At 48.9% G+C, this 19,097-nt stretch overlaps 2 protein-coding genes and 1 long non-coding RNA gene across 3 annotated transcripts; 2 read left to right on the plus strand and 1 right to left on the minus strand.

Annotated features, from left to right (window-relative positions):
- The first annotated feature begins 229 nt into the window (after positions 1-229).
- LOC107538761 (keratin, type I cuticular Ha3-I-like) lies at positions 230-3,509 on the plus strand. Its single transcript, XM_087826115.1, has 7 exons — positions 230-592; positions 695-777; positions 1,296-1,452; positions 2,302-2,463; positions 2,546-2,671; positions 2,842-3,062; positions 3,449-3,509. Exons 1-7 carry the CDS (start codon positions 245-247, stop codon positions 3,507-3,509), a joined length of 1,158 nt encoding a protein of 385 aa, XP_087682241.1. The 5' UTR covers positions 230-244.
- Positions 2,544-14,585, minus strand: LOC107538768 (uncharacterized). The gene is made up of 4 exons (XR_015715866.1): positions 14,357-14,585; positions 14,062-14,218; positions 2,829-3,042; positions 2,544-2,690 (listed from the first exon to the last, which is right to left on the minus strand). It is a non-coding gene; the product is annotated as an uncharacterized LOC107538768 (long non-coding RNA).
- Positions 10,113-15,504, plus strand: LOC107538765 (keratin, type I cuticular Ha3-II). Its single transcript, XM_087826116.1, has 7 exons — positions 10,113-10,460; positions 11,769-11,851; positions 12,752-12,908; positions 13,830-13,991; positions 14,074-14,199; positions 14,370-14,590; positions 15,378-15,504. The coding sequence occupies exons 1-7, from the start codon at positions 10,113-10,115 to the stop codon at positions 15,502-15,504; spliced, it is 1,224 nt and encodes a 407-aa protein (XP_087682242.1).
- Positions 15,505-19,097: the final 3,593 nt, after the last annotated feature.

Genomic DNA, 19,097 nt, shown 5'->3' on the forward strand with positions numbered 1-19,097 from the left:
CGGTGTGACACGAGATGAATGGGGTAATTTTATGGGGTGAGGGGGGACTCTGTGGAAGCATCTAACTAGCATATTTTTGGAGAAAAAAAATTACCTGAAGCATTAGGAAAGAAAACTATGCTACATGCCAAGCCCCCACCCACAATAATGGGTATAAAAGGACCACAGAGGAAGGAGAGACTCAAACCTCACCCATAACCACCTCCATCAGCTCGCCTGTTGTTCCATCACCTCTCCCAGCACCATGCCTTACAACTGCTGCCTGCCCAGCCTCAGCTGCCGCTCCGGCTGCCCCTCCCGGCCCTGCGTGGCCCCCAGCTGCCACAACATCCCCCTGCCCGGGACCTGCAACATCCCCGCCAACGTGGGCAACTGCGGCTGGTTCTGCGAGGGCTCCTTCAATGGCAGCGAGAAGGAGACCATGCAGTTCCTCAACGACCGCCTGGCCAGCTACCTGGAGAAGGTGCGGCAGCTGGAGCGGGAGAATGCGGAGCTGGAGAGCCTCATCCAGGAGCGGTGCCAGCCCCAGGAGCCCCTGATGTGCCCCAGCTACCAGTCCTACTTCCGGACCATCGAGGAGCTGCAGCAGAAGGTGAGGGGTGGGGTGTGTGGGGGCACAGCAGCAGCTGGCTGGCTTTGAACAATAAGACATTCTCAAGTTCAAGTGGTCCTCACAGTGGAATCTTGTTTTCAGATTCTGTGTGCCAAGGCTGAGAACGGTAGGCTGGTGACGCAGATTGACAATGCCAAGCTGGCCTCTGATGACTTCAGAACCAAGTATGTTGAGACTTTTCGGCCAGGTGACCTCCAAGGTCTCTATGGCTCTTTCATGGCCCTGTGGGCCTAGCGTTGCCCGGAAGGGAGGAGGAAGCCGTTTCTCCCTTTTATTACTTCTCTTAGGGATGGTCATGTAAAATCAGTCTCAGAAATCCAGATTCATATCCTATCTGCTCTTCAGTCTCCATGGGTCTTTCTGGAAGGCCTTCTTAAACCCCTGAATTCAGAAATTAAAATTAATTCTCAGAGAATGGGTTGGTTTGGTGGTATATTAACCGACAACATTGAGAGGAGAGAGAGACTCCATCCCAGGAGTCCCCACGGGTACCTTCTGGTGCTGGGACGAGTCAGGTCCTCTCCAGCCTACCCATGCAGAGCTTGAGGGACGCATGGGAGAGAAGGGATGGAAAACGGTGCCAGTGCAAAGACAGCTAGGCCAACTCCATCCAAACAGGACACGGGGCAGGAAGATGAGCTTCCTTCCTGGCTCTTCCTCCCACTCCAACCTGTGTGCGCAGGTTCGAGATGGAGCATTCCTCCCGGCAGCTGGTGGAGTCGGACATAACCAGCCTGCGCAGGATCCTGGACGAGCTGACCCTGTGCAAGTCCGACCTGGAGGCCCAGGTGGAGTCCCTGAAGGAGGAGCTGCTCTGCCTCAAGAAGAACCATGAGGAGGTGAGAGGGAAAAAACCAACAATAATAGGCTTCAGAGCTAAGCCTTCAGAGCCAGGTATCAGGAGGCAATTGCCACCAGGAGCCCTGGGCTGGCACCCTTCTCTGAAGAACTCAGGGTCAGCTCAGGGAGTAATGACTCTCTCTCCACGGAACACAGTAAGGTGAGCTGGGAGGGCTGGGCAGGTGCTGGAGGTGCTGGGGAAGGATGTCCATGCTCTCTGTTGGTCACTGTTGGATCCTGAATTTGGTGGTAGAGGTTGAGGAGAAAAATTGAAATGAGACATAGCCCCGATCTCCAAAGATCTCACAGCCTAGTCTCTAGTCTGGGGAGACAGCCACGTAAAAACATGATATAATACCTGCAGAGGGAAAGGAGAGCTATATGAGACATATGAGCAGCCGGTTCTGGGAACAGTCCAGTCGGCCCGAAGGGAAACTCTTCTCAGAGGCATGTCATGGAGAGGAGGAGAGTTTTAGTACCTGGGTGTTGCAATCTGAGGGAGGAAGCTGAGCAAAGACATGAAGTGGCAAAGTGAGGTCTATTTGAGAAGGGCCCCTGGATGGGTACGGCCGGGCATGCGGTCCATATAGGGATGTGACAGAAATGACAAAGGACCTGCTCATAGCCAAGAGTTGGGACTCAGTCTTATAAGAAATGTGAGCTTATTTCAGTTTTCTGGGAAAGGAATCAATGTGAGCCCTATTTGGATTTATTTCCACACACTATCTGTGTCAGTCTGTGGAAAGATCAGGATATTTTTTTCAGTGAATTTCTTTGTGCTCGCTTGACTATAGCAGAAAGACAGCAGATCTGTTTCGGTGGGTTCACGCCTTCCCCTTCCTCCACAGGAGGTCAACACCCTGCGCTGCCAGATCGGAGACCGCCTCAACGTGGAGGTGGACGCCGCCCCCACCGTGGACCTGAACCGCGTGCTCAACGAGACCAGGTGCCAGTACGAGGCCCTGGTGGAGACCAACCGCAGGGACGTGGAGGAATGGTACACCAACCAGGTGGGCACCTCGGCACCGGGCCGCCCAGGAGCGTGGGACCCCTAGGGCAGGGCCTGACCCTGTGTCTCGCCTTGTGTTGCAGACCCAGGAGCTGAACAAGCAGGTGGTGTCCAGCTCAGAGCAGCTGCAGACCTGCCAGGCAGAGATCATCGAGCTGAGACGCACAGTCAACGCCCTGGAGATCGAGCTGCAGGCCCAGCACAACCTGGTGGGTAGTGTTCAGACACCTGGGGAGAAAGCGAGGCTGCAGAATCAGTCACAGGGCTGCCCTTTGGGTCCCAGTCTCTTTAACTCTTGGAGCTTGTGACTTCTCTGGGAGCCTATGGAGGGACGTGTTAAAGGAGCAGCTCTGTGACATTCCTCACCTTCCCCACACAGAGAGACTCCCTGGAGAACACGCTGACGGAGACGGAGGCCCGCTACAGCTCCCAGCTGTCCCAGGTGCAGTGCATGATCACCAACGTGGAGTCCCAGCTGGCCGAGATCCGGGGCGACCTGGAGCGGCAGAACCAGGAGTACCAGGTGCTGCTGGACGTCAAGGCCCGGCTGGAGTGTGAGATCAACACGTACCGGAACCTTCTGGAGAGTGGAGACTGCAAGTGAGTGTGAGGCAAAGGATTTCTGGGGCAGCATGAGCGGTGGGATTACACAACACTGTGGACACTCATGTATTGGCCGTATTTTCAACTCACCAAATAATATACATTAATGGAGTGTCTACCATGTGACAGTTAAGCATGTGTGTAAGGTCAAAGGCAAAGGGCATACATCCCTTGCCTCAGAGAGCTAACAGTGGACATAATATTTTCTAAAAGAACAATTTTCTACCTCCACCCATGTCATTCTGGGGGAAGGGAACAGGGTTTGGTAACAATCACATTTGATTCCAACTAACTCCACGCACTGAGCACTCATAGGTTGTTTCATTAAACCTTGGTGTTTCCTCCACTCCTCTCCCTAATCCATTCGAAAACTGTGTTCCCAGCCTCCCCTGCAACCCGTGTGCTACCACCAACGCTTGTGGAAACTCCTGCGGGCCCTGTTAACAGGTTGCTGTTAACTTAAAAACTGGCATCCTCTTTGAAGACAATGAAGCCGTTTAGATCAAACATAGAAAACGTCCTCTGGTCCTGCCTTTGCCGGAGCTCAGCTGCCTTTAGAAACCTCGTCATGCCAGCTGTGATATTTCTAGACACGGAAATGCTTTCCAGACCCAACCAGCAAAGACACATCATCAAGTTCCAACGTCTGGAGAACTCCCTCCCATTGAAGGTTGAGTCTCTCTGCGTCTGAAGGTGTCCAGCTCCCTGTAATCTGAGCTCCAGGTATTGCTTTAGGGCGTTTCCTACACATATTATGCTTCCTGCTTTCCTGGCTTCTTTGGTATTCTCTGGAATGCTAGGAGGCTACTTCATTTACTTCCCAATAAACTTTATTTCTCTGGCATTGTAAATGTGTTTCTCATTCATATCCATGCATTGTAAAGTACTTCTCATGGCTGTTCCATAAAAACACCCCTCCATTAGGATGAAATGAGCTGAATGACAACCCAGCCATCATCTTTGGCTGGTAAATACGGATGGCGAGGAGGGGCTGTAGTGTCCGGAGGCTCCCTCCAAGGGGAGACCATGCAGAAAACCTGGCCTTCAGCACTCATGCCCATCCTGCGTTGGCTGCGGGGCCCTTGGCAATTCTGAGACTCCTCTCCAAGCCGCACTGCTATCTCCCGCTGTGTCTTCATCACTGTGAAATTCTCTGCTTCCCTTTCTCCCGCCCTGTGAAGACCAGCTTCTGCAGAAACTGCTCCAAGAGCAGCTGCCTTCTCCCCTCAACATCTCGGCTGCACCTGCATCACCAGTACAGATACCTGTCCTTCCCTCAAAATGTACCTTCAGTGACTTCCTGCACACTCTGGGTCCGCTTCTTACATCCCTGACTACCTGCCCACTGACATCCCTTCTGCCCTGCACAGAGGAAATTCCCAGGTCCCTGGCTCTTTTTTTGCTCTTTCCACATCCCTGTTCAGAAAGAAATAGCACCTCCGTGCTGATGATGCCCACATCTCACTTCCCCTCAGCTCCCGTTCCTGGTCTTGGTTTGCCCGTAGGACAGTTTCACTTGGTCTCAGGCCACCACGGCCCATTTAATTGAACTAAAATGTGTCTTTGCCAAACTGGTTCATCTTGTTCTCACTTATTATGCCCAATCTAAAGATCCTTTAAATGCAGGCAGGCGTGTCTCCTTACCTCCCTCTCTTCAAGTTACCCTTTTCTCTAGGTCTTTGCTCATATCTATAATGTTCTTCCATAACCACTTTACCATTTTACTTCCTATAATTCCAAAAAAGGCCAATGTTCATGAACTCTCCTCCAACAAACATTGATCCTACCTTACTTCCCACTTGTCTCATTTCTGAATTATTAAAACTCTCAAGTCTATCAACACTTGATAGACTATCCATTTAATTTGATGCTATCTGACCGACACAACCACAGTCAATCATCTGGTGTGTGTGCCAGTACTGGGTGAGGTGCTGAGAACACAGAAATAAGTGAACCCCAGTCCTGGCCCACAGAACATTTAGAGTCTAGAGTGGATAGGACAAAGTGATAACTGCCACACACACATCAGTGTGGCTCAAGAAAAGTATAAGTAAAGAATGATGAATTTCCAAGGTATGAGGGAGAGATAAGAGGCTCCAAGGAGGAGGTAGCACTCAACCAGGGCTTTGAAAACCCAACTATTCTTTTTATATAAATTTTGTCTGCCTGTTTCATTGACTATAGGCCCTTCAAGAGAGACAGCACCTTCACCTGTTCAAAACCTGCTGCAAATTGTAGAATACTATGCATAATATTAACAGGGAACAGTATTACTAATGAGGATTCATTAAAACTTTATATACTTCCCGTAGTTCTAACTTCAATCAACTATGACTGCATGATATTAGCATAATTCTGAAATAAAGTTTGATGGGATATGTTTGGACAGATGAGTGAGTTCAGGTCTGAGAAGAGGGAAAGTTTTTCCAAGCAGAAACTTTGCCTGGTAAGGAGATTTTTAGCCCGGAGCAGAGGGTAAGTGTGGTAGTGGAAGATGCACCTGCAAAGGAGTTAGGTAAAATCATATCTGGCAGTGCTCTGAATGGTTGTCTGTGAGACTTGCTTGTAAGGAAAGTTGGCAGATGATATATCAGGCAGCTATGTTTAGGCTGGGTCATGATGGGTCCTAGGAGTTGGTGGGACTAGGTGAGAAAGATCAGTCAGGAGGCTGGTAAAAACAAGGACTGAGTTGGGTGGAGGTGGGGGAGTGGGTGGGACAGGGGTGGGGTGGATTTCAGAGGTACAGCTTGGGACATGGAAGCTTCTTGGAGGTAGAAAAACAATGGAGTGAGATGAAGGGAAACTAGTACTGATTGGATACCTGCTATGGGTCAACATAAACAAAGTTTTTGATCCTGAGAAAATAAGACAATGGTGGATCTCCAGTAGAAAGAGCTGGAAAAAAAAAAGAGACTGGATTTGGGAGAGATATTGGAGTTACCTAACCATAGTAGATCGTCAAGGGAAAGGTGTTAGAATATGGAAGAACCTTGGGGACCACTGATAGAAATGATAGAGCAGGCCTGGGGCTCTCCGAAGTCCCTGACATGAGGTTCTGCCTTGGTTTAGCCGGGTCTCTGAAGACAGTGATGACATCTGGTTAAAAGCAGTTGGAGAGGGAAGTGGAGGAGCAGCTGAAGTGACACAGAAGTAAAAAGAAGTCAGAGTTTTGATGAGGGGATGGTCAGTAGCATCCAGGTCAAAGATGAGAGAGAGTTCAGACAAATCCACTGGAAAGAGCAACGGGGAGATCAGTGGGAACTGTAAGGAGGGGAGGGTCTGTGGGATGCTGGGGAAGAAGCCGTGTTTCTGGGGCTCTTTCACACCTGCCTCAAATCATCAACTTGATAGCGACCTTAATGCAGAAGTTCAAAACAACACATTCATACTAAGCACGAAGCCTACTTGGCTGTGTCCTCCGTGGGCTACTGAAACTGTTTTAGCATCTGCTGCCCCTTCTGATCTGCAGAGCAGTTGCACAAACAGGTTCTCATTCCGTCTGAGTCCAGCTTTCCCAGAGGACTAGGACGATTAAGTTACATTGCTTTGGATCATTTCATGCTCCGTTTGACTTCTCTATTCTAGGCTGGGCAGAGTTAAAGACATAGTGGTGAACTTTGCATTTTTCTGACTTGGTTTGTCCCTTAAGACCTCTGTTGGGACCCCATTCCCGTTGGGAGTCCAGGACCGAGTAAAGAGACACAATGATGGCTCTGGGGAGGGTTTGTGGAATGAGCCCCGAATTCCATTTTGAGGGGGTTGTTCCTCTCTTTGCTCAGGGCATCTTTCTCCTGACCTGGCTCATTCTCTAGGTCCTCTCCTGCTTGTCCCTCATTGGAAGCCTTGTTTAAACATCTCAGAGCCAAAACTGTTGGTTTAGTCCTTGGATTACCATCGCGACTCCTCCCCTCAGCGTAGTGAGGCTGGGCAGTCGATAACTTGGCAACAGTCACCTTTATGGACTTTATGGAACAGTCTATGGAAGCCCTGTATCCCGGTCTCATAAGCAGCTCTAACCGGGGTTGGCTCAACATAATGGGCTGGTGTTGGTATTGACAGTGTGTCTGCTTCTCTAATTCCCCAGTGGGTGACTTTTCATCTGACCCTGGCGTAAGTCAGACCTACTGCTGTGTGTGCTTATTGATACTATTGTTGGCCTCTCCTTGCCATGTGTACACATTAAAATACAATGAATTGACAAGTGGTCCAATACATTACTTCGCATTCCCTAGAAAACACATTTTACATTTCTCTTTTTTCTTTTTTATTGAATTTATGGGGGGAGGGTGATATTGGCTAATAAAATTATATAGGTCTCAGGTGTACAATTCTATAATACATCATCTGTATACTGTGTTATGCATTCACCACCCCAAGTCAAGTCTCTATTTCTCATAGTGAGAATCTCAAGTGCCAGTGCCTGGCCACAAGGGAAGATGTTTTGGGGACGAGAGGGGTGGCCTCCTAATGCCTTTAAAGTCCAGCCACAGGGAGGGTGGCCTCAGCAAAAGGTCTGCCCTGACTCCACTCATGGTTAACCACCACTGACGAATTTATGTGTGATCTTTCCCACGAACATAGCCTTGGCTTCCATCATAAACAGTCCCCTTACATCTCAACTGCAATTTGCTCACATCTGGAAACCAGAAGCCTTACCAGGGCGTCTGCCGCAATTACACGGGCAGGTGTAAAGCCTTCCTGTTCGCTAGGGTTCGATTTGCTCATCAGTTTATTGAAGGGCCATCGACTGGAGGCAATGCCATGGCTGACGCAGAGGCAAGAATTCTCCACACGCAGTCAGTGGAATGGGGAGAAGGCATTTGTCGTCCAGAATTCCCGGCAGCTCACTGAAGCCTGGCTCTTCTCTCTATAGGCCCAAGTCCTCTCGGCCAGGCAGCTGTGCGGCAATCACAGTCACTGCTCCTCAGAAGTGGAACAGTCATGTTTTCTACACTCTGCCTCCCACTGTTGAAGATATAAGGATGCTCCCCTCTGGCTTATTCCACTCTGACTGACCCAGAAGCTACAGTCATGGTTACAGGGATCCCAAGGACACACGAGCCGGTTGAGAACACAGTATGCCTCTCCTCTTTAAAAAGTGCCATTGTCTGGACGGTTCTCTTTTGAAGCTTGGACTATAGAAGATGGGGGAGAAAGACAGAGAAAAGCCTAGGAATCCAGCTACTCGCTCTGTGTTATTTGGTCTCAGCCAATGGGGCTCCAGCCAGTGTGGCACCTTTCTGAAGCCCGCGCGCCCATTCCACCTCTCCCCAAAGGCAGAGACGCGGGCAGGCGGGGCGGGGAGCCGCGGGCCGTGAACCGGGAGAGCGTGTCAGCGCCTTCCGAGCATCCGCCCTGGGAGGCCGCATGGCTTCTCCAAAGCTGCCGTCTCTTAGGAAAGGGTATTTGAAGCTCTAGCTTAGAAATGACTTTTAGAATCACCCAAGAAAAGCCTACATGATTACTTTACAGTGACAACATGTTTCTGACCCATTAAAGATGCTACTTAGTTTGGTTGTTTATCCCACTCACTAGAGCTGGTTCCAAATGATATCTGGCTGATTCCAAAAATACACACACCCTCAGAAGATGAAGATTTGCCCTTCAATAAGGATAAGCAAAATAAATGTCCCAGGCTGTGGGGACAAGCTTGAGGAAGGGGTGATCTGAGCAACGGTTGTTGGGGAGGAATCAGCATGGAGCTTCCCAAAGGAACTACTTTCAGGAGTAGCTTGCCTATTTTGAGCACTGATAGATTAAGCATAAAAATCTTTCACAGTTCTTGCCTCCATCTGGAATAGCATGAGGGCAGGATATGTTTGCCAAAATGGACGGTCACATGACGCCATTAAGCACATAACATAGTGGCTGCTTTTCAGGGTCACATCCTTTGGAGAACTGGGTTCAGGTGTTTCTATGTCAAAACCACCATGGGTTTCCTTTTTTTCTAGCTTTTGGAGGGCATTACACTTTCCCACCAAGCAGGCTTCCTTCCATTAGAATAAAAATGACTTTTTCTTCTTTGGTAGAGAGCGGGCTTTTATTTCTCGGCCCAGTCTACCTTAGGAGGGGGTGTTGCCTAGTAGTGGTTGAGTCCCCATGAATTCAACCCCTTTGTGTACGACTGCGTCTCAGGAGTGAGGAGATCGGGAGAGAGACAGCTGGTGATGGAGGGAGCTCGGTCGTTGGACTCGGAGCTCGGGGCTTGAGTGCTGGCTCCGCCACGGGGGAGCTCTGTGAGCACCGGCAACGTCTCGGACGCTTGGAGTCCTCACCTACAGGGTTTCATGAGGACTGAAGCAGGAGCCTTTCTAGGAACAGTCATACTGTGTGTAAGCACATGGTACAGTCCTCATGCTCAGTAGGTCCCGAGAGGTTAGTTTTCTGAATGTTCTGTGAACACTGAGGAGGAGTCGGAATGGAGCCTGGGGGGCTTCCTGCAGCCCCCACTGGGAAGAGGCTGCCAGTGCCTCCGCCTGCCCTGGATGGAGTGGCCAAGGGACATCGAACTGGACGGCCTCCAAGTCCTTCCTGGCCTCAGCTTCCAGGGTCCCTACCCAACAGTCTGCTTTCCGGGTGGGCTTCGCACATGGTTTTTCTCACCGAGTCCTTGCTGAGCATGAGCTGGATGGGGCACAGACCAGTCCTTGTTCAGGACAAAAAGGCACAGAAGTGCCCCCAACTCGGGGGGACAGCGTACAGCTGTCAATCCGCCTGAGCGCCCCGTGAATAAGAGCTCCTGCTGGCAAGGTAATAGGCTGGTTGCTTTGAAGCTTTTACTTAACCAACCAGCGTGATGCCATTGGGAGGAGTCCTGACTTAGCAAGAAGCCAGAGTAAAACATTTTATGAGGTAAAGGACTCCTGTGAGGTGGCTAAAAAATGAATGGAAACATTGGTAAACAGGGCAAAAGGGGACGATGCTGTAGGTGGTGGCCACACCCATAGTTGACAGAATATAAAGGCCTAGGAGAGGACCAGGGTGGACACCAGAGGAAAGGAATCAGGCTTTGAAACTGACCTGCAGAGCTCTGCTCCCCCCAGCACCATGCCTTACAACTGCTGCCTGCCCAGCCTCAGCTGCCGCTCCGGCTGCCCCTCCCGGCCCTGCGTGGCCCCCAGCTGCCACAACATCCCCCTGCCCGGGGCCTGCAACATCCCCGCCAACGTGGGCAACTGCGGCTGGTTCTGCGAGGGCTCCTTCAATGGCAGCGAGAAGGAGACCATGCAGTTCCTCAACGACCGCCTGGCCAGCTACCTGGAGAAGGTGCGGCAGCTGGAGCGGGAGAATGCGGAGCTGGAGAGCCTCATCCAGGAGCGGTGCCAGCCCCAGGAGCCCCTGATGTGCCCCAGCTACCAGTCCTACTTCCGGACCATCGAGGAGCTGCAGCAGAAGGTGAGGGTGGGCACCGCACTGCCAATTTAGTGAACTATTTATCCAAATCTAACATACCCACTTCTGAATGGATTTAACACTGTTCGAAGCTAATGTTGACACGGATGAAGACAAGGCTTCGTCGTCAGCTTACGTGTGGCCCATCAAGTAGTCTCCGAACATCTGCTTGGGAAGCCCCATGAGGGAAAGATACAGACTTGGGGGAGGGTAAGGCATTAGGCCAAAATCAGCCATAGCAATCTTATATTGCTTCTTGCCTAAAACCAGAGCATCAGCTTCTTCAGTTCATATTGTGATATCCTGGTCTTGTTTTCAGAGCCTATAGCATTAAAAAAAAAACACAACGCACCCAAATTATTTCTTGGAGCTAGGAAGTTTGCTAGTGAATTCTCAAATATTTAAATCCTTTCAGAACTGTAGCAATAGACTGTAAAAAAAGCAAAAGAGCCCTCGACTCCAAAAGCCTCACTAATATGCACAGACACTGCGCCACCTACTAGAGCAGGCAGGCACGCAAATGAGAATTGCGGGCCAGAAGTGCAGGAGCAGAGTGGGGACGAGTAAAGAGTCAGCATAGAGGTGGGACTTAATACAAAGGGTAAAGCAGGGAGGGCTTCCCAGAAGAGACCACACTTGAGTGGAGTTTGAAAGATGAGGTCTATGCCAGTTGCACAAGCTCTTGGTTCTCGGAGGGGATCTACTGTCCACTATTCTGTATTCTGGCAAAGTGAGCGCCAGGGAAGGGCCGTGTCATCTGAAGAGCGTGCATATTAGTGCCAGTGAGGGATGAAGTACTAAGATAATCCAGTAGGGGAGAGAGATGTGAAAATGAATGACCATGGTGAAAGTAATGAGAAGCGTAACTGGCTAAGGGCAAAGGACTGAGAGAACTCGCGGAGGAAGTGATCCCCTGGGAGAGCTGGGGAAGGAGGGAAATGTGGGTTATGTGGGGAAGCTGGGGAATGTGGGAATGTGGTCTTGCTAGCCCAGGAACCCCCTAGTCCTAAGCCAACGGGGACACTGCTCCCCCTATGTGAGGCTGGTACCCAGGATGACCACTCCCCACAGGAGGCCAGCAGCAGACCTAGAAGGGAAGAATTCCTGACAGCGGGCACATTTGCCCTGGGCTGTTCTAGTTTCGAAATGATCAGTTCTAGCAATCATCCTTTCATCCCCAAACTGAAAATCTGAGAAGACTCTAAGCTACGTATTTGGAAGAAATGTGGCTGATGTGAAATAGCTTTTCACGTTAAGACACTAGGCATTCTTTCTTAGAATAACTCATTTCACAATTAATTCCGGCTCCAGATCCTGTGCAGCAAGGCGGAGAACGGCAGGCTGGTGACGCGGATTGACAATGCCAAGCTGGCCGCAGACGACTTCAGGACCAAGTGAGAATTTTCTAATGATCAGAGAAGTCTAGTAAGGGGCAGGCTGAATGGCAAAGTGATGGAGTCTGTCCTGGGAGCGTGCAAGCCGAAGCTGTCTGGATGCTGTTGGGAGGATTCCTGCACTGGGCTATGTGTTCAAGTCTCCTCACCGAATGCTAAGATTCTGTGTTCTAAGTTTAGTCTGAAGGAGCACAAGAAACCACCCATTTTTTCTCTCTTTCTACTTCATGTCTGGACCAAGTGTGAAAAGTGAATTTCACACCAATTTCTTAGTATAGGTTAGTCAAAATCAGCCCATTAAAATACAGGAAGCAAAATCCATTTCATAGAACTGATCACTGTTTCTAGGTATGGCCATTACAGTCATAAAGTCCCTTGTATTTTGATGGGACTCTACAGTTGACAATGTCATTTGACCTATGTCCTTTCTTCATCTTCAGGCCAACCCGATGAGTGCTAGTGTGGTTCCCATTTTACAGATGAGGAAGTCAAGGCTCAGAGGGACTAAGAAACTTATCCACAGTCATAATGCCAAGGTTGAATCTCACTGGCTTCTAATTCAGCGCTTCTCTCACACCAGATGGCCTCTCTGGGTGGTTGGAAAGGAGGGCGAGACAATCTGCACAGCAGGTGTACGAAGTTTAGACTCACTTAAGAAGGTCAGATGACAGGACTTAGTCACAGCAACCTGTGAATGGGATTCTTAGAACAGATGCAGTTAACTATTCCATTAGAACCTCCTCTCTGGGTCTCAGGGAAGAAATAGGTCTTTTTACTCAGCAGGGTGATATTTTTCCGTTTCATAAACTTTCAAAAAATTCAAAATATAGGTTAGCCAAGTAAAGCCTGGGAGAAATGGTTCCTCTTTAATCTCCTTTGACCTTTGGCTGTGTGTTGCAGGTACGAGACGGAGCTGGGCCTGCGGCAGCTGGTGGAGTCGGACATAACCAGCCTGCGCAGGATCCTGGATGAGCTGACCCTGTGCAAGTCTGACCTGGAGGCCCAGGTGGAGTCCCTGAAGGAGGAGCTGCTCTGCCTCAAGCAGAACCATGAGCAGGTGAGGGAGTCCCAGCCCCCAACATTCCAATACTGAGAGTTCCATAGCTCCCCTGGGCAGGATAAGGTGGGTCTTTGCTCAGCACCCTAGAGCTAACATAACCCTTTGCTGGTTGCTCAAAATTTGGGGAATTGTTGTGGGATGAGTCACAGGCCTCTCTCTCTCTCTCTCTCTCTCTCTCTCTCTCTCTCTTTTAAATCTAAAAGAGTGTGATCAGCTGATTTTTTTCTACTTGAGACCTGACCTGTAACCAAAAGTCCAGACAAAGATATTTAAAGTACTTTCTACTGTTTGATAATATCTGTTATCTTCTGAACAGATGCCAAATGAAAAAGACTGGAACTGGATAGCAAATTCTTTGTATTATGTGTCACCCAGATATTAGAACCCAAGCTGGATGGATGGATAGATAGATGAGGAATTTGGGAGACATGAAGGGACTCACATAATGGTTGATTCAGACCTCACGGTTGAACGCAACACTAGGGAATCAGGTGCATGTCTCAACATTAGATGTTTTGATGAAGAGGAAACAACCCTTAATGAATAACATATGATGGTAGAAGACATGAAATAAATGGGAGATGGCAAACCTGCTTCTCTATATTTAAGTAGCAACTGTTATAAACCAGTTATCATGCCAGGCTTGAGAAAAGAGAAAATAAGAAGAAAATGATAGACTCTTGGAGTGGGAAGAAACATTAGCCATGATTTAATCAAGCAGCCTCACCACACAGACGCGGAGAGACTCAGACAGGGGCCTGCATCACAAGGGGTAGCTTAGCTAGGTTTTGCATCAGCTGGGCTTCAACTCATGAACCCCAACTTTCAGTGTAATCTTCTTCCCAGTCATCAGACCGCCTCAAAGAGAGTTTATTTTAGACTCTTTCTGTGGGTTCACGCCTTCCCCTTCCTCCACAGGAGGTCAACACCCTGCGCTGCCAGATCGGAGACCGCCTCAACGTGGAGGTGGACGCCGCCCCCACCGTGGACCTGAACCGTGTGCTCAACGAGACCAGGTGTCAGTACGAGGCCCTGGTGGAGACCAACCGCAGGGACGTGGAGGAATGGTACACCAACCAGGTGGGCACCTCGGCACCGGGCCGCCCAGGAGCGTGGGACCCTTAGGGCAGGGCCTGACCCTGTGTCTCGCCTTGTGTTTCAGACCCAGGAGCTGAACAAGCAGGTGGTGTCCAGCTCAGAGCAGCTGCAGACCTGCCAGGCGGAGATCATCGAGCTGAGACGCACAGTCAACGCCCTGGAGATCGAGCTGCAGGCCCAGCACAACCTGGTGGGTAGTGTTCAGACACCTGGGGAGAAAGCGAGGCTGCAGAATCAGTCACAGGGCTGCCCTTTGGGTCCCAGTCTCTTTAACTCTTGGAGCTTGTGACTGCTCTGGGAGCCTATGGAGGGACGTGTTAAAGGAGCAGCTCTGTGACATTCCTCACCTTCCCCACACAGAGAGACTCCCTGGAGAACACGCTGACGGAGACGGAGGCCCGCTACAGCTCCCAGCTGTCCCAGGTGCAGTGCATGATCACCAACGTGGAGTCCCAGCTGGCCGAGATCCGGGGCGACCTGGAGCGGCAGAACCAGGAGTACCAGGTGCTGCTGGACGTCAAGGCCCGGCTGGAGTGTGAGATCAACACGTACCGGAACCTTCTGGAAAGCGAGGACTGCAAGTGAGTACCTGGCAGGCAAGATGGCCCATTTCTACTGAGGGATAGAACAGGGACTTCGCAGGTCAAGTGTCAGAAGCCAACATGTCTGTCGAGACCAGAGGTTTACTCTACAGCAGTAGGAAGTGGGGGCTCTTTGTTGTGTCCATTACCTGGCCTAAAGGTGTTTTCTGGCCCAAAAGATGCCTGAGAGACTTGACTGTATTCCCCACTGGTGAGCTTTTGGATGCTGATGGGTAAATAAAGCTTTGCATCTTCAGGGTTGGATTTAACCCAAACCCCCAAACCCATTGTTTCATGGATCCCAGTTGGACCCATCTGAGGCAGGCAGAGTGGGGATCGGACAACCATCATGTAGATGAGCATTCGAACGTCAAAAGGGAAGGTGACTCAGTAACGCAGGGTCCAGCACTTGTCCCCTAACACAGAATTTTTATGAACAGTCTTGTGATTTTTCACAGTTCTTGATGGTAGGTCTTACTAATCCTGTCTTATGGGGGGAGGATGAGGCTTGCAGGGAGGAAGGGACTTCCCCACAACTCCAGGCTCCAGAACCAGGGCTGGGATTGCACCACGAGGCTTTGCTCTTTTCTTTGCTCTGTGGCTTTGCTCTGCCACCACTGCCTCTGACTTTGCAGAAGGAGCGATCGGAACAGGCTTGGCCTCCTAAGATGGTGGAGAGGGAATTCTGCTTGTCTCCACGTCTCCTTGGGTTGAGCCCCCTCCTCTTTTTTTTTTTTTTTTTAAATTATCCCTCTCATGCTAACAAGCTAATGATTCTGTGTCTCAGCCTGCCCTGCAACCCCTGCGCCACGACCAACGCGTGTGATAAGCCCATCGGGCCCTGTGTCACCAATCCCTGCGCCCCTTGTGGCTCCCGAACCCGCTGTGGGCCCTGCAGCACCTTTGGGTGCTAGACATCCAGAACCCAGCAGGAGGATTGCACGAAGACAGAAGGACCACTGATGGACCAGCCCTGTTTCTCTGACAACCATCGCCGCAGGACCCCACCCCAGGCATCGCCGTCAATCCTGGTCTGGCTCTGCGTCCAGCCTGCCTGATCCTCCTATTCACAGCTGTGCTCCTGCAGTTACTCTGTGACCCGAGGGTCTGGAAGGTTTGGGCAGTGAAGGTGTCATCTGAGATGTTTTGTGGTTCTCTCTGTTGCTTTGACCTTCTCTTGTAGTTCCCCAGTCCCTTTGCATATCTCCTAATAAACTTTCCTCTTGCAAAGCAGAGATGATGTGTGTTCGTTCTTCTGCAAGTGTTCGCTCTATGGTACGTGCTTCTCATAAACCCACTTGAAAGCTTAGGTGGACTGTGAAGTTGAATCCTCTCCTGAAAGGTCTTCATCATCACTAATTAACATTCATTAAGCACGAGGAGCCCCAGCATGCACCAGGCCAGCAGGGAACCGGCGGGACCACAGAGGCAAGAAGCCTCATCTAAATATGATAAACACATTCATTATGGGCCCTTGCTTAGTAAAATACAACGGTTACCATTTCTAGAAAGTTCCACTTTTTCTTTTCCAAGGGCCTACAAGAAGAGGGACAGCAACCAATACCAGGAGCTGCAGGACTAATTTTCTCTCTTGCTCACATAGTCACAAGCATGGGACTGAGTCCAGAGCCTACTCTCTGAACGTCAGTGGCTATGAGAGTAAAACAGATTTCAAACAAGCACACGGAGTTTATGCATCTTTCAGAGTTGTCACCCGGGGAGAGATGGCACTATTAGCACTCCAAACATCTCTTGAAACCCTCTCTTTGGGGCAATACTGAAGAACTCATAATAGTAGAAAGAGTCATCTCTTAAATTTGAGTAATACCCAACAGATTTTTGAAGTGTTTCTCTTCTCATTTGAATGTTTTAACCACTGGGACTAAATTTGGATTTTGGGACCCCTCCCCTCAAAAAAGTACTTTAGAATCAAACTAGGTAACTAAGTCTTTGCAGTGTGAAAACTGACAGCTCTGCTGGTACCCCGCTCCTGCCCATGCCCATTGATGCCAGCCAAGGTTGGTGGCTCCCATGGCTGTGGTGCTGTGGTTTGTGCAAGGCCACGGTCCCAGTGTTTGGCCAAATTGCTAGTCATGTCTTCTTTCCTTGACACTGTCTTCTCGTGCTGTGACGATTCCTGCTGCATTCTTGGTCTTAAATTCTTGGACTCTCATACTCTAGTTCTTTGAATGTTTACTCCATTGTTGTTGATGTTGTTGGGGCTCCCTTATCCAGACCTTAGGCATGAGACCCTGGAGGATAATTAAATGACATCCATGCTGTGCAGAGTGTCCCAGACCCAGTGGGTGCATTCCAGCCTCCCTTCCTTCCTTCAGGGTTAGCTCACTCCCAGGAACCACCTCCTTGCCTTGTACAAATACCCCTGTCCAATCCATCTCATCAGCTCTCTGTACACACTGGGACCACTGTCCACCAATAGTTACCTGCAGTGGCCTTTATCAGGGACAGCTGCCTCCCAAACACCATAGCCTTTGGGGTTTTGTGGTCATTGCTGAAAAGCCTATTGCCAGTCTAGCTGTGGTTCTATTGTTGATGATCCTTTGCTCCTGTTCGTTGACTGTTTCTAAGATTGTCTCTTTGTTTCTAGTGTTGTGTAGCTTCCCTGCATTATGTCCAGGGCTGGGCCTGGTTTTGCTGTCCTACTTAGGATTGAGGTGCTTCTAGAATTGACTCATGTTTTTCAATGCCTGTGGAAAGCCCTCAGCCATTATAGTTTTGAACATTGCTTCTGTCCTATTCTGTTTTCTCATTCTGAATTATTTTTTTTAAATAGCTTTATTGAAATACAACTCTTACCATAATATATAACTCATATACTATAAAATTCACCTATAGTATATAGCTCAATGATTTTAAGTATATTGGTAGAGTTATGTAACCTTTACTATAATTTTAGAACATTTCATCACCCCAAAAAGAAATCTTGTACCCAATTAGTAGTCACTCCCATTGCCCCCCACCCACTAGGCTTAGGTAACCCCTATTGTTTCTATAGATTTGACTGTTCTGGACATTGCCTATGAATGGAATCTTACAATATGTGGTATTTTGTGACTGGTTTTTTAAAATATACCATAATATTTTAAACTTAGAACCCAGTAAAAGCCAGTTCAGTCCTTTCTTTTTAAAAAATCTTCCTGTAACAATGAGCATACATTTATCTTTTTTAGTTCACTTTTTCATTAAGGCTGCAGTCTTTTGAGAGAGGTGTCTTTTTTCCCAATGGTTTGAGTTCCAACACTCTCACAAAGACCAAAGCCCTTATCTCCTGTCCCCCATTTCTCTAGTCTAATTTTCCTCTTCCCATTTTAGACTCTTCCACAAACTCTCTGTGTGAGCTTCGGCAAGCTTCTTCCCCCTCTGGGTCAACGTTTTCCCATTTGCAAAATGAAAGAGTTGGGTGAGATGACTGCCGAGGTCCTTGGTAGTGCCAACACTCTAAGAGTCTAGACTTCATATGACTTAGACACTATTTGCAGAAAAGAAGCTTAATCATCATCTATGCGTGTGGGAAATCCATTCTAAGGATGTCACTCAGTGAGGTGGTCCCGATACCCAGTCGTCTCGGGCTGTGGGTCGACAGTCAGTTGGGAAGAGTGTTTCTCCAAGGCTGGCTGCTCCTGGCACTCTTCACCTGAAGCGCAGACCCACACATCAGTCAATTCATGAGCTACAGGTCGTTTGATCCCATAGGAAGCTTAGTGACCTTTCATCATTTCCTAATAGCTCCCTTTTTGGAATAATTGGCAAACTCAGCAGTTACCACAAGGGCTTGAATGCCAATCATGACAAAAGCTTTATTTCCAGAACAACAAGCTCAAGGACAATTTAACAATTATGTTGGAATAGGAGCCTTCCCTGGGTCCCTTTACAACTCTTTACTTCTTTAGAAGACTTGTAAGAATTTCCTTTTGGAATGTGTAATGTCAATCTTATGTCTTTTTCTTGTGCAGAAGTAAAATACATGTTTACAAAAAATCTGGAGAAAACAAAAAAGTGTAGAGAAGACCAAAAAAAAATCATTCCTCAGCTTACCGTTTAAAAGCATCCCATGTCATCATTGTGGTGTTGTGTGTTTTTTAATCTCTCAATTGTTCTCATTGTTAAAATCCTATTATTTTTAATTTTATTATGACTATTTGCCTTATTTTGGGTGAGTGTATTGCTCTTGAGTAGTGTCATCGAACCTTGAACAGTTGTGATTCTAAGCTTTTCCAAAGTCTGTATCTGATGGGGTGTAATTGTACCTAAGTTGCTTCAGACTGTTGGGATATAACTGTATCATCAACGTAAAAATGACAATTGAAATCAGGGAGGCAACAGAATGCTTCAGGATTGCGGAATTCTGTCACTTCCGCATTCACCCCTCATTCTCCAGCAAAGCCTATCTGTGGATATCAACGTTTTCCTCTCCTTTCCCCCCTCTCACTGCCTTTCATTTCTGCCCCTAGGTAATGGCAGATCAGATTGGTTGTGAAATTACTGA

Source organism: Miniopterus natalensis, chromosome 17 (assembly GCF_054644295.1).
Source record: "Miniopterus natalensis isolate mMinNat1 chromosome 17, mMinNat1.hap1, whole genome shotgun sequence".
Taxonomy (NCBI): domain Eukaryota; kingdom Metazoa; phylum Chordata; class Mammalia; order Chiroptera; family Miniopteridae; genus Miniopterus; species Miniopterus natalensis.